The 15,955-nt window shown below is 45.4% G+C and overlaps 1 protein-coding gene across 1 annotated transcript; it reads left to right on the top strand.

The window, feature by feature from the left end:
* The first annotated feature begins 13,553 nt into the window (after positions 1 to 13,553).
* Positions 13,554 to 15,631, top strand: LOC135826752 (tripartite motif-containing protein 5-like). The gene is made up of 2 exons (XM_065339354.1): positions 13,554 to 14,154; positions 15,552 to 15,631. Exons 1-2 carry the CDS (start codon positions 13,554 to 13,556, stop codon positions 15,629 to 15,631), a joined length of 681 nt encoding a protein of 226 aa, XP_065195426.1.
* Positions 15,632 to 15,955: the final 324 nt, after the last annotated feature.

A 15,955-nucleotide genomic window follows, 5' to 3' on the forward strand; every position in this document is an offset into this window, starting at 1 on the left:
GCTTTGTGAGTGAGTGAGTGAGGGAGTGTGTGTGTGTGTGTGCGTGTGAGAGAGAGAGAGAGAGAGAGAGAGAGAGAGACGCACATACCCACACACATACATACACAGAAAGAGAAAGACAGACAGAAAAAGAGAGTGGGTAGCATCAAGAAGTAGAGACTATACCAGCAGCTTCGACTAATACACTTCAAGTTCTAGTTGGATGTGTATTGAAGACAATGGTATCGGGGGGGGGGGGGGGGTGGTAATGGAGTTGTTCATCATCAACAGTGTATCTGCTAGGCACATGTTGCATCCATTGGTCCTGTTTGAGTGACAGTAGGCGTGCAACCGGACAATGTTGGTGAAAGGCTGCATTACCAAAGAATTTGCAGAGAGAGAGAGAGAGCGAGAGATGCAGTGGATTCACGCTTCAAGGTGGCCTGCATCACTGGAGAGAAGACACTCACCCTGCACAAGCCCTATCAAATGCCACGTGCAGTTCATCATCGTTGAGTAAAACAATCACCAGTGCAAGCTGAATGGCATGCTCCATACTTCAACACACCGCGCGGTATTTTTCACGTAGCTCATCATGCTTCAAGGTAGCCTGCATCACTGGGGAGAAGCCCCTCACTCTGTACAAGCCTTCACGAGTGCTGTGTGCTCCTCATCGTGGAGTGACACTTTTTCCAGTTATATCTACGTCAGGCGTATTGATGTGCAGATAAGTCATGCATTGAGGCAGCCTGTATCACGGGAGAGAAGCCAATCACCTGGCAAGAGCAGTAGCGAGTGCGTGTGCTGTTCCTCATCGTGGAGTACCGTTAAAACTAAAAAACATGCGCCAATGGAAGTTGCTTCAGCTCCTTCTCTGCCACGATCAAGTTGCTACACAGGTCCTCATCGTGGAGTCGTATCTTTTCCAGTGTACGTCAACAGGCATGTTGATGTGTTCCGCGACAAAGTGCAGTGGATCCATGCTTTGAGGCGGCCTGAAACACTGGAGAGAAGCTGAAAAAATGAGCTAGAACGATGATAATAATAATTTGATACTTATATCATAATTTATCACTCTCTTATTATTGACCCCCACAGAAACTTGTGATCTCCAAGCGGTCAAATATCAGCATATATTGACCGCTTAGAAATCATTATTGACTCCTTATATTGACTCCTTATATTGACTCCTTTTTAGGAATCAAGAAGTCGCATGCAAGACTCACACAGGCACAAACGCAACAGCACAAACGCAACAGCACAAAAATCTGTATTGTGTCAGGAAGCAGAAAGCACGCAACAAAACAGAGAATAGGATAAGATTCTGGCAAGCCATAAGAAAACGTCAAAAAGCTAGCAAAAGGTACAATTTCATTTTTTGGGCTTCTTGTTCAATTTCAGTGAGAAAGGAAAAGTACGTTTCTGTGGATGCAACCAAGAATTGTGGTTGTTGACAACATTGAAAGTGACATTCGTACAATCTTTCAAAACAAGACCCTTTTTCACATCAGCAAAAGAAGAAGAATCAGACGGAGCAGAATCAGACGGAGCAGATTCAGCGGAATCAGCAGATGCAACAACAGAAGCAGACACAGCAGAATGAGAAGGAGCACTTTGAGCAGATTCACAAACACCCTTACCGTCGATCGCCTTGCTCATCTGAACCGCTTCAGAGTGGTGAATCCGGTCGTAAGACTGCAGACTCGCGACGTTCTTGTGTCCAGACACTGCGCAGATTTTTCGATCATCCATATTTGCTGCCTTCATGTGGCATATTGTGCTCGCCCTTACGCAGTGGTTGGTGTACGACTTCGACAGTTTCGCTTCTTCACTGATTTTACCCATCATCTTACCGAGCAGATTGTGGCTCAGTGGCATGTTCATGTACCACACTGTTGAAGACTTACTGAACGGCTTGGCTCGCTGAAATAAACGTGGACAGGACGGGTTCAGATGAGAAATGTACAGCTTGATGACAGCTACTTGTCGACGATCCGTGATTATGCCCGCAGTCTCGAATGAGGATCCGGCCAGACCACCTTGATGGTTCTTACTCATAAAATCTTTAGACAATATTACGTACTCACAGCCATCTTCATCGGTTCGGAACACGAGGTCATCCTTCTGCAACTGCGCTTGAATTTCGCGACCTCGTAGGCAAAAATGGGACGATATTGTAAACCAGACGAATCTGCACAACTTGACAGGATCGTCCTCAGCTTCAACGTTACTAAAGTATGCAGAGACCTTCTCCCAATCTTGGTCGCTCAAAGGATCCTTGTGAAGCACACTCTCTTCTTTGCCCTCAGCTTTGTTTTTCTTCAGAACCGCATTCAGGACAGCATTTGCACGCGTAAATTCCTTGTCGGTGTAGATATTCAATGTTCTGCCAAGTTCAGAAACATACCGTTGTAGAGCTGCTCGACAAGCGATGTAGCTGTTCCTTTTGTAGACAGTGCCATCTCGTTTCTTCAAAACTGCGTAAAACTTCTCCAGTTCAGTTGCCAAATCGGTTGAGGAGCAGGCCTTGACATCAATTGACGAAAACTCCGTGAACAATTTCACCCACGTTGCAGTTGCCACTTTAGTAGACTTCGGAACAGCATCTTCCAAGAGTTTATCTCTCTCTGCTTCACTTGAATCACCAAAACGAGATGCCATGGTCAAATCGGCAACCTTCGCCACGTGTGGAGCTGAAAGAAAATGCTGAAAATGGAGCATGCGCCGGATTTGGAGCATGCGTGCATAATCAAACATGGACGGTTCACATCACATTTGGAGCCACGCGTGCCCATCAAGGTACATGTACATGTAGTTGTTATTTTTCAACTCCCGGGAACCCCAAAAAAATTTGAAAGCCGATCGATCGACTTTACAAAGAAGTGGAAAGGACGGTCGGAATGAAGCTGAAGAAGAAGCTGAGGAGAACGGTTCGAGTAAAGCAAGTCGTGATAAATCTATTATTAACCTCATAGTCGGTCAATATACGAAATAAAAACCTCGTAAAAGACCTCGGGGGACCTCGGTCTTTTACTCGGTTTTTATTTCATATATTGACCTCTTTAATCGGTTAATAATAGATACATATACAATGTAGCTCATGGGTATTGAAGATATGTCATTTATGAATATGTCTATAATTATGAATATTGCAGCCTGAGTGATAATGATAGTGCTATTTCCTGAGTTTGACTGTTTCAGGATCTGTCGGAATATCACAATGCACAGACCCTCATGCATAGATCTCGCCATGCTGGTCTGTCATGGGCAATGGCTCCCAGGCTCTGCAGAGCGTCTACTATTGAACAATCCAGCATTGGCTTGGCGCAGATCTCCCACCATAAAAACTACAGCCGCGAACCACGTAGTGGAAAGCTACACAAGATGGCATATTAGTTGCGGTTAATTCTTTATCCTTGCACGCTGATGAATAGTGCAAACCCAGCACTTGATAATGTGGGTCGAACAAAGATTTGCGTTTCACAACTCCCTCTCACTATTTCTACCCATGGCCCATTGTCTCTCTTTGTCTACTCTGCTGAGAAACTGAATTAAGTTAAGTTCCCTACGTGATGTCATGCTAGACTAGCGTGTACAGTATTAGCAGTAGGGACTGTGGTGAATAATGCATTCTGTGCATCTACACAGGAGTTGCAAATCATTAAACATCAGGCCTCAGTCTGTTTTCCACACTTCTCAACAATTTCTCCAACTCCAAATATTGTGCTATATTTATAAGGGTGAGTTGAGTCGGCCTGCCACAGCTTGACTACCAGATAAGGACGCTTGAAGGGGTGGCTTTGTCACATCACAAAGGGGTGGCTTTGTGATGTGATCTTCCTGGGAAGTGAAAAAGGAAGTGTGTTGCATCCTCCGAAGACGCAAGGGCAGAAAGCACAGTGAGGCAAGTCTACAGCTTCAATACGGTGGAGATAGCCGTTCAGATCCTACAGTGGCCGCTAATCAGTTGGCTTACCTTGCAGGTTGCTTGGTGTGTTCGACGTTTGCCTAGCTATATGTTCGTATAGGCGTGTTGGTAGTTTCTTGGTTGCTTGCTTCATTTAGTCTGGCCGCCGTGTGCAAGGAGATGGACCTGCCCCTTCAAGGCGTCCGTACTAGCCCGAGCTTGGTGATCTACTTTACCGTTACTTTTGCTTGGCTCTGTAAATCATCAACAAGAAAGTCACCTTCTTTAATATAGGTCATGGTGTGTTGTGGACCAGCCAAGGATAGAATTTTACTCTACAGGGAAATAAGCCCAACAAATTCCGGTTCACATAAGATTCCGCAAGAGCCCGAGTTTTCCGCATCCGTAGGAACACAACAACCCTCAAGGATCTAGAAATCAGCCTTGAGTAGCAGGGTCATTTCCTCTTGCCTCAACTGCAATCTCAAGCACTTTTGAGTGCAATTGCAAGTTGTTTTAACACATGACATTCCTGCTCCTATCAATACGCTTTTTACATTCCCATATATATAAAGAAGTATCGCTGAATTTACAATTCTCTGTCTGAGAAAATGAATAACCTGAATAGAAATAATAAAAGTTCGAGTCTCAGCTCATCCACTTCATACGACGAACTGAATCATGGCCAGATCCCCCAGTATCATTTGGTGGCCATCTGCTGGAACCAGACACCAAGAAGTGAAACTACTAGGCGGCAATTTTGACTCAAAGATGGCATTCCGAGCCCTCCTGCGGAATACTTCCCTCCGGGCGACCTCTCGTCTAGGTTTCATGTAGCGCGTCTCCACGTACCTGAACAGTGAACACCCAAGGCAGTTTGGCCACTTGGCGAGGATTTGTGCGGCCCATCATGGAGTATGTGTCCACTGTTTGTATGGGTGTTGCCCCGATCCATCTGGTCCAACTCGATCGGATTCAGCGCCGAGCACTCCACATGCTTGGCCCAAACGTCCTTTTCCAGAGCCTCGCCGCCAGGAGGACGGTCGATGCCATGTCATACATGCAAAAGCTGCTGAGCGTCAATGGACCGCGACTGCTATCCAATCTGACACCACCACCACTCGATCCTCCTCCTGTCCTCCGCACACGTGTATAGCATCTCCCCCGGCATCAGCACCAGCTCTGCAACCTGCTTCCAGCTAGAGCCCCCAACATCCTTCGCCGCTCCTTCCCATATGGAACCATCGACGAATGGAATCAGTTGTGACAATGGCTTGTTGTGTTGTTGTTGAGTTATATTTAAAGTCGCAACACAAACAGGCGATGGCGCCTTGTTTTATGCGAGCGACATGACACATTATATAATAATAATAATAATAATAATAATAATAATAGTAATGGGGAGGGGAGGAGAAAAAATCACAAGTGAAAGGAGTCACCGAAGGTAACTGAATAGGTTACAGATAGATCTGCGGGAAAAAGAACCCTGTTGAAAAACGAAAGCGTAACTGACCGAAGGATTGACCATTGGTGACCAGATAAAAAATGACCAATTTTGAATACATGGACGCTTTCGAGAGAGCACAGAACTCGGCGTGACAAGGTTCACAGCGCATCATTAGCGGTGTCTTGTTCCAGAGAATGGCACCAATGAACTGGATCGTACCTGGATTAGAAGGACCGGGCCAGAAGGGTACCTGCAATAGGTTTTGGTAAGCTCCACGGGTGCGATCACTCTGTGTTCTGGCGTAGTAATTCCTAAACAGGACATTTGAACGGCCATGAATGCAGCTTCTCTCGACTCCTCTCGAGCGAGAAGCTGCCAGTAGGTTCAAGGAGAAATTCCACAGCCGCCTTGGCAACGACTCCCTCTAGAACCTCATCCTTCGCTCTGCTCTACATGCTGAGAGTGTTCTTGCCCTCTCTCTCTTTTTCTTCTCTCTCTTTCTCTATCTCTATCTCTATATCTATCTCTATCTCTATCTATCTCTCTCCCTCTCTCTCCTCTCTCTCTCTCTCTCTCTCTCTCTCTCTCTCTCTCTCTCTCTCTCTCTCTCTCTCTCTCTCTCTCTCTCTCTCTCTCTGTCTCTCTCTCTCTCTCTCTCTGTCTCTCTCTGTCTCTCTCTAACTCTCACTCTCCGAGTCTCTGTAATAAAATTCAACAACAACATCAAAAACAACTGTACCACACCTGTAGGCTGTAACACCATGCAACTCGCCATCATTCTCGTTAATTTCTTTTTCCTAACATCACACCGGCATAACTATTACTTCAGTGCCCTCTTGCACCACATTTGGCTCTCATTACCCCTCCTGTCCACCCCCCCCCCTCCCACACACACAAACACATAATACAAACACGCACACACACATACACACACACACACACACACACACACACACAACTCGTCTCGCTGAAGAGTGCTGTACGAAAACTTGTTCGAATCATCTTTTTTCCATCGCTTTCCCCAATACATGTATTTCTGCTGTTTGCGTTATGCAGAGCTCACTGACTTGTCAGTTTGAGCACTCTGGCAAGCTACGTTCGGGCCTGATTGGAAATTTTTATTTCCATTGCTATCAGGTTCGGCCTCATTTTCTCTGTGCTGCGCTGATGAGTTCAAAAAGAACGAAACAGCATGCTGTCCGCAGATTGAGTATTTCGCTCCTGCTCTTGTAGCAGTCGAGCACTCTTGCGCGGGGTAGTGCCTTTGCTGTTTGCGTTATGCAGAGCTCACTGACTTGTCAGTTTGAGCACTCTGGCAAGGTACGTTCGGGCCTGATTGGAAATTTTTATTTCCATTGCTATCAGGTTCGGCCTCATTTTCTCTGTGCTGCGCTGATGAGTTCAAAAAGAACGAAACAGCATGCTGTCCGCAGATTGAGTATTTCGCTCCTGCTCTTGTAGCAGTTGAGCACTCTTGCGTGGGGTAGTGCCTTTGCTGTTTGCGTTATGCAGAGCTCACTGATTTGTCAGTTTGAGCACTCTGGCAAGTTACGTTCGGGCCTGATTGGAAATTTTTATTTCCATTGCTATCAGGTTGGGCCTCATTTTCTCTGTGCTGCGCTGATGAGTTCAAAAAGAACGAAACAGCATGCTGTCCGCAGATTGTGTATTTCTCCTTACCTTTTTAGATTTTTTTCGCATCGTCACCATCACTTTTAAAACATTGTTTAACGAGAGAGCTTGGAAGCTCAGGGCCCTACGCTATGCTTTTTTGCCAAAAAAATTGGGATGAAGTTGATTGTTCCAACTAGGAACACACGCTTCTTGCCGAACTTGACACTTGACTGACTCACGACTGCCATCCGGTGATGGTTTGGCCTGGAGAGCAGTATATCAGTGCTGCTTTTCAGGCACAATCTTCCTCAGCCTACCCAAGCTCAACTGATGAGGGGTGAATTCCCCGAAACACCGTGTATTGAGCAGGGAGTTGTGTTTTCTTGCAGGTTTGCCGAGTGGAAGGTGCGACGTGCTCCTCGTGTGCTCCAGATGGCAGTCGTGAGTCAGTCAAGTGTCAAGTTCGGCAAGAAGCGTGTGTTCCTAGTTGGAACAATCAACTTCATGACTATTACCGCCGAAGTCGCAACTTCTAAGTTCGAAAAATTGGGATGTTATAAATTTTTCATTTCTCCTATTTTTTTAGACATAACCTGAGATTCGAACCCGCACTATCGCCCTGCATGCATACACCCGATACACTTCGCATACATACTAATTCTTCCAAGTTGCTTCACGTTATGATCTTGCATTTGAAGCCCTATTTGAATATCGTGGCCAGCTGTTTGTGGCCAGCCGTCTTTGATGGTACGGTATGGTACAGGACAGATACGGTCGAGGGTAATACCACACCGTCTACCACCTTGATGGCCTAGGCAAAAAAAGCATAGGAATGTTTTCAATTCTCCAATTTTTTAAGGCATAACCTGGGATTCGAACCAGCGCTATCGCCCTACATCCATTCCCCAATACACTTCGCATTCATATTTATTCTTCCAAGTTGCTTCACGTTATGATCTTGCATTTGAAAGCTCTATTTGAATATTGTGGCCAGCTGTTTGTGGCCAGCTGTGTTTGATGGTACGGTACGGCACGGGACAGATACGGGATAGCGCCAGGCGTGACACAAACACACAAATACCAAATTAAAGCTGTGTGGACCCTGGCTAGCGCCAGACGTTACTGTAACTGAGGCTGCGTTTACACGGAGACGAAACGAAACGAAACGGAACGAAACGGAACGAAAACGGGCTGGCCTCGAATCGTTTTCAAACCGTTTACACGAGAACGGCAAATTGTTTTGAACCATTCACACGAAAACGGAAAACGGGCGATCAGGCTGGAGTTAGCACTTGCTGGCTTGCCGCAAGGGCGGGAAGTAACACGTTAGTTGGAGTTGGTACGCGCTGGTGGTCGCAAAGGTCAGGTATTTCCCGCGAAATATAGTCCCGCGCGGAATGGTTTCCATGACCGCGCTCCGTTTCCAATCGTTTTCACTGTTTTCACCGTTTACACGAGAACGAAAACGTTTTGAAAACGTTTTGAAAACGTTTCAAAACACTTTGAAGTGCGTTTCCATTTCGTTCCGTTTAGGTATCGTTTTCGGGCGTTGCCTTGTAAACGATAGTAGTAAACGCAACGATTTCGTTCCGTTTAGGTCCTACTTCGTTGTCGTGTAAACGCAAATCGTTTTCAATCGTTGTCGTGTAAACGCAGCCTGAAGTAACGTCTTCTGCATAGCTACGGGAATAAAGTAATCCCTATGTCACTTCAGCTCGTCCTCCTTATTGCCATATTTAAATTGTTGTCTCCTCGTCGAAATATGTATCTATTATTGCACGATTAAAGAGGTCAATATATGAAATATAGCAGGAGTAAAAGACCGAGGTCCCCCGAAAACAAATGTAAACAGAACTTGTCCAGTCAGCGAGTGCGACAAAATGGCACAAAACTGACAAGGAGTACTGAGAAAGTCTGCGACCTGGTGTCAGCTAGGTGTCAGGTCGCCAAATGTCTCAGTACTCATTGTCAGTTTTGTGCCATTTTGTCGCGCTCGCTGATTGTATAAGATCTGGATACGTTGGTGGACAGTTAGTCATAACTTGTCACATTTTGTCCTTCTCTTTTTCAACATAGTTCTTTAAAATTCCCTAAAGTCCTTGTTGTTTGGCCATGTCTGCATCAATTATATCCTTTTTTACATTTTTCTTTTGCATGAATTCATTGTGTTCGCTTTTCCGGTACAAAAGAGGTTCCCGATTAAAAGCAGATCAGGACCGGAACACCTTCCACCATCGCATCAAGTTTAATAACTTTTTCAGTTTGGAATAGAATATTCACAACCTTTAACAACATATTTTGAGGTGAGGTCCCTGCAAGAGTCATCGGGACAAAACCGTGAGCATGCAAAACAATCTTTGGCGAATTAAAACTATACGGATATGAATCAAAACAAGTTACCAGGATGAATATGGCTTTCATTCCTTACACCTCGATAAACCCAGCCAAGTTAACTTTTGCAATGCGTTAATAAAATTAATAGTGACGAGACAAAACATTAAGTATCAATTGACCACAAGACTTGGCCATTATGTAGGATATGACTACAGAAGATAAGAAATCAAAGATCGAAGCCCACCTTTACAAACCGGCGCATAAGTCGGGCGGGTATACGTTGGGCTCTTGATGTGTGGTTATGTGTTTATTCATTGTATATTTTAATTTTTGTACCGGAGTGGAACATTTGAACCATCAAAAAAGGCTCTGAGATGGTATCTATACACAGACTATGTTGCTTAATCACCATGTTAGAGACAATGTGCTTAACGCTATACGTATTCAGCGATTCGTCAGAACGCGATACATTTATGAGGTCACCACTACAGCAACCACAAATAGGAGTACCGAAGGATTTTTGTTTGCCGGAGCTTGCAAGAACTCGTTTTATTTTCTGGCCAGAGTCCCATGTAAACCCTATGTCTAACTTACTGGACGCACAGTGCACTATTTCTATCACAACTGAAAAATCCCGTTCTTGAATAGGACCAATGGCTCGTATGGTAGCGATTCCATGTCGCATGTGGCACAGGATGCTATGCGGGTATGCCTCGCGATGAACAGTATAACCTAAAGATGTTTTAATGAATCCTTTCGGGTAGCTGTTGGAATGATCAAACACGATGGCCCTGCTTTTAAAAACCAATACCTCAGCACGTAACGGGTTGTTCCGGGAAGATTCCGTCTGCACTGACGCCCGTTCTAACCCTGGCAACACATCAGGACTATCCAAACGTAGTTCCAGAACGAAAACAGAATCCTCACTAACTGGAGTGTCATTGTGGAATACAGCATGCACTCTACCTTTGCTGCAGCCTGATATCGGCACAAACACAGGTACTGGCCTGTCAGGAACTTGTCTTCGAGTTGCCCAGATTTGAATGCTGCAGGCTTTCAATGCGGACTCGGATACGGGTTTGCCTTGCCAATTGTTTACTGTTGCTGTAATTTCCGTTTCCTCGCCTACATAAGTGAGGTGAGCCTGGTTCGTATCGGCAAACGCACACTTAAACAAATCAATATCCGTGTTGTCCACAATGTATCCCATAACACCGATGTCTTCTCCCAAATCAGAAAGGCTCTGGCACTCAAACGTTACTCTCCGCATTTGAGAATAGTTCTCGTCCGCGAGGTGCTGGAAAGCACTTGCAAGATCCTCAGTCAGGCGTGGACGCATCTTGAGGAGGTCTTCATTCCTTAGAGCAGCTTTGGTGGTGGCCTTCAAACCTTCGGCTTTGACCAAAGCTCCATTGTACTCGGGAAATGTTTGGACTTGTGCCTCACGTAACGTCTTACTGTGCGATTCCACATCATTCCTCATTTCTTCTTTTTGCTGCTTGATCCGCTGAAGTTGCTCGTCGAAATGTTCATGTATTGATCTCTTTATATCAGCTACTTTTCCTTGTAGGTCACCACCAAATGCTTCAATGAGATCACCAGCGTGTTTCATGCCTGCCTCCACTTCCTCTTTCTTGCTTTCGGGGGATATGTTTTTCAGGCGCTTCGTGAGTCTGTGACGTAAAGCCGCAGCTTCCGCACTGACATCTCTAATCTGATCAGTATGAGATGCGTGTTCACTTTGGAGCTTACACGTTTCACACAAAACCTCCCGACATTTGTGGCAGTAATATCGCATCTCCATATTCCCGTGGACAGGGCAGTGATGGAATCGTCCGTGTTCAAGTATCTTATTCTGCATACCTTGGGCATCCATGGCGTGGGCGTGTGCATGGACGTCAAGGGAGCTGCTTGACTCTTGTCGGATGTCAACAGGGTTCCTATTTGTTACGGTAGACGGTCGAGGATCATGATGGCTTGCGACTGACCTTTTCGGTTCAGCATAATCCTTAGCCCTATTGAACATGGTGTCATCAACTAAAAACTGTTCGTGACTGCGAGCAGGAGGTGGACATGGCGTGGGACGTCGACACTTGGCACAGCGTATTCTCCCATCTTCTTGAACGCTGGCTGGAAGACAGTCATTGCACACCTTGTGAAGACACTTGAGGAGCTTGCCTGCTCTCTCCGCCCCATCTTCGCAGAACACACACGGTGGTCGCATCTTACAATCGTACAAATTAAACTGCGCAAGCTGAGGTTTTGCTAGGTTGGGGAAAAAACATAGAGGATATGAACTTGACGAATGACAATGAGTTCTTACAGAATTCGTAGGAAAGACCATGACTTGGAGGATGTGAGCTGATTATATTCCGTCACGATATGTGATTTCTGATTCCAGCGCCTTATTGGTGCACCACCTACCACTAACCGTTAAAGGAAAGATGTGCCAAATATCACACTTGGAATACCCTAACCACTATAGGAATCCGTGATGCGTGGGAGTAAAAACTGCCTCGCTAGTAGTTGAATCATTCCCTTGCTCTAAGAATCACACACGAGAACAAGACAAGTTAGTATTTTGGCGATTTCTGCAAACTTGTTTATCACTAGACAGTGCTTGAAAGCTGCAAACTCTACCCATGTGACCAGTGCCATGCCATAATATGCACGTTCCACAAATGTTATCTCACAACCAATTTCCACAATCTAGCGATACTCAAAATCATACTCGCATTAAACGCGCACAGAACTTAAACGTGGTAGTAGCTACTCCGGCAAAGATCCCACTGCATTCGTGTTATAATTTAGTAGTAGTAGTTACTATTTTTACTATGGCAATCCCCACATACTTCATTGAACTCCCACCAATCAAGGAGGTACATGTATGTGCTTGTAGGTATTCATCCCGGAAGGTGATGGTTTTCCTGCGGGTGCTGAAAACTCGGTCTAACCAAGTCACACACAAATTGGGAATTTGTGAGTGTCACGTTAAGTCAGCGAGAAAACTGTGAGCTCGACCAAATGTTGTGACCAGCCCATAACTTGACGAAACCTCGTGAAATGAGCATACTTCTGTCCACTTTCAAAGTGTGTCCTATTATGAGAGGGAGAGCGTAGCAACACATAGGCGTGCTAACTGAAATCAGTGTCCTACATACGTCACAAGCGAGGGTGCTCTCTGCATAATTTGATTCCTTGCTTTAATTAAATAACGCCCTCGATGTCCCCCCCCCCCCTTCACTCTCCCAGCTGGCTGGCTGCAGCATTCATGGAAGCAGAGACCACTGGTCGACTGAGACCACCGCCCCTTATCCTCACATCCATCTTCTGCAGCCCTATGTCATTAGACCTCCCAAATTTGTTTTGCTTCCTCTTCTCAACATATCTCCGGCATGCTTCTTCACTGAGTTGGGTGTGCGTATTTCAAAAATCAAAAAACTCGAAAAAAATGTAACTCGGATGGTGAGCCAATTAAATTATTGTGAAAGGAAGAAAGACAAAATGTTACGAGTAAAAAAACCTTTCCTTTTTTTCCCACCCATAGCTATATTAAAATTATTATTAATATTATTTAAACACACGGCGAGGAGACAATAATTTGATAACCGCAATCAATAAAACTAGCTGAACCGACATTTGTGTACTTTATTCATGCAATGTAAAAAACGGTGGAGACGATGTGCAATAAAACGTTTTTTTAGTGTTTATTTGAATTCGGATAGCTCAACAGTACAGAAGTACAACTACAAAGAGTACCGAATAGACCCGAGAACGGGAACTCAAAAAACAAAACAAAAACAGCAACATCAATTTACTGATTATGCACATTGCTTGAAAGCAAATCACAACAATGATTAAGAGTTAAGCTGTCTTTTAGCCAAACAGCCAATTTGACGCGGAAATCTGCGATAGTAGTGCAGGACTTCAGGTCGTCTGGTAAATAATTCCAAACAAGAGCCGATTTACTTGAAAAAGACAAAAAAGCCAGACATAGATCTATACTCACGACTCGCGTATAGTTGGTTGAAATATTACGACCTTCCACAGGTGCCAAACACATCACCATCAACGTTTCTGGCGACACGAGTAAAAATATCGCACAAACAAATCTGTAATAAACCTGTTACCCCTAACTCCATGAAGCCGTCCTATAGCCGTAACATTTGGTTCTCATGGCTCTATGTTCTCCAACCAGAGTATTGATTTTTTCTTCTATTATTACGCTATTTGCTTTCATATCGTCAGTTCATCGTAGTTCAAGTAGTGAGAATGCGGCCGCCTTGTGTGTTCTGCAGCGATGGTTGCCAGAAAGGAGGGAAACTCCTGAAGTGTCTGCACAAAGTGTGTTATGACTGCCTGACGTGCAACGTTCAGCCGGACGGGAGAATACGCTGCAAGACGTGTCGACGGGCCACACCTTGTCCGCCTCCTGGTCGTGATCACGAACAGGTGTTGGTCGACGACTCCATGCTCAACAACGTTACACAGGGTTCGGAGGAGTTGAGTGCAAGACGAGTGCGCCCCTGTTCTCGTCATCCGAGCAAAGAATTGCTGTACTTCTGTGCAGCATGTCGGGAGGTGGTGTGTGAGACCTGCAAGATTCAGAGCAGGCATGCATCACACCTTGATCGCATTGTGCACGCAACCACTGAAGCCACAGCGTTACGGCACCGACTGCACACAGCGCTGAACAAGCTGGTACCTGCGAAAAGGGAGAAAGAAGTAGAACGAAGTTTAGCATTTGCCGAAGAACTTCTGGAAGCAGCTGAATCGAATTTGAAGGCACATTCCGAAGCCACTTCGACGATCGGAGATGTGCTGTTTGCCAGGGAGATTGACGCTATTGAAGATCGCAAGCAGAAACTGCTGAGTAAAGCAGACGAGATATGCAGAGCACATGTCTATAGTCGAGAAAGAGCGTTGAGGTATTACAGGAGAGGAATGTACGTATCCAGGGAAGTGCACAATATAATTGACGCCATGAAAAGTGATGAGGATCTTCTGAAAATGCGGCCTAACGTTATAAGGGCGCTTAAGTCCAACACAGGGAACATTGTTTTGAATTCTGCATTGAACATATCTTTGCCACTGTTTCTCCCTCAAGAGCTTTCACATGTCCAATTGAGCATACAGGATCAGGGCAAGGTAGCTGATAACAGCCAAGTGGATTTGTCAAGGAGCACGTTTTGCATTTGTGATACTGTGACGTTTGTTAATAAGAAGATTTCAATTGTGGCTCAATTGAGAAAGAGGGATGGCACCCCGGTTACCAAGCATATGTTGAAGACCTCCAGCATCCAAATGTTTGCAGTTTCTAGCCTTCCGATTGGCTCTTTACCTTTAGCGTTAACGCACTACAGCGAAGGAGAGGTGCGCGGGGAATTTCGATACCACAAAAACGCAGTATTCCTTCTCGAAATGCATTTCAATACCCCTTCTCCCATGCCATTATCCAACTTGCGCCAGGCATTATGTCGCAGCGACACGGAGCGAGACAATCTTCTGGTAGTCTACGAGAACGCCGCTCTTTACATAGACCCGGAGAGCATTGTACCCGCGGGACACATGTTCACAGGACCTACAATGGATGTGTGTGGAACTGTTCCTTTTTGTTCTTTGATTCAGTTGAAAAATGGCCTGACCATAGCGCGCGCTCAGAGACCTCTGAATTTCAAATGTCCTGCGTTTCAAATCTATATATGGCAACATCCGTCAGAAGGGCTTGAGATTGGCCTGACATCAGGTGCTGAGGCAGTCAGTCATCGCGCGCAGTTCCACACGCTTGTATCGTCCAACAACGGTCACCGGTTTGGTCGTGCCTGCCAGGTCGGCGACTCGATCATAGTAAAGCGTTCACCCGGCTCAAGGGTGAAATATCAAATCAGTTGTCACTTTGCGAATGGAGAGGTCAGTGTTGCCGAGATCTTGCTTCCTGAAATAGACCAGCCCATACTGACGATAAAGATGTGTGAAGCTGATTGTGGTATTTCAGTTACTGGCGTAGTTCCGTAAGGATTATGGCTGAACCTCCGATTGGTCAGTGGACTGATGCATGCTCTTCGTTTCAGTGTGGTTCTTTCTTAGTCCACGCATCTACGCCCACTCCGTTCACATCAATGTGTTTTGTTTATGTTCGTGTAGGATTGTTAGATTTTAGTGTGCATTGCCCCTCCCCCCCCCCCCCCCCTCCTGCCCGTCCTAACTTTTTTACATTGCATTTTTTATCAGCCAGTGTTTGTGTGAGTTGTCGTATTGTCCCCTGTGTAGTTTCGTCTAAACCTGTGCCGATCGTTTGGGACACCCCTTCTCTGCAGGAAATGCATCGGCCTCCAACAAAGATCTTCTAGTCACAACGTGGCATCCTTCCACTTTGGTGTAGGATTTGGTGATTTAGTGTGGCAGGGTTAAGTGTGGCATCGTTTGGGCTATCCCTACTATGGAGGAAATAACATTTGACTGAGTAAACGATCATTAAAATGAGAAAGCATCGGCCTCTAACAAAGATCTTCTAGTCACAACGTGGTATCCTTCCACTTTCGTGTGGGATTTGGTGGTCTAGTGTGGCTGGAAACAATATGCTGGCACATTGTTTGTTTGTTTGTTTGTATACTTTATTTGAATTCGCTAATCCAAACGAGCACAAATGCTCAATGAGAAGGCAGCGAATATGT

The sequence above is a fragment of the Sycon ciliatum genome, chromosome 10 (assembly GCF_964019385.1).
Source record: "Sycon ciliatum chromosome 10, ocSycCili1.1, whole genome shotgun sequence".
NCBI classification, from domain to species: domain Eukaryota; kingdom Metazoa; phylum Porifera; class Calcarea; order Leucosolenida; family Sycettidae; genus Sycon; species Sycon ciliatum.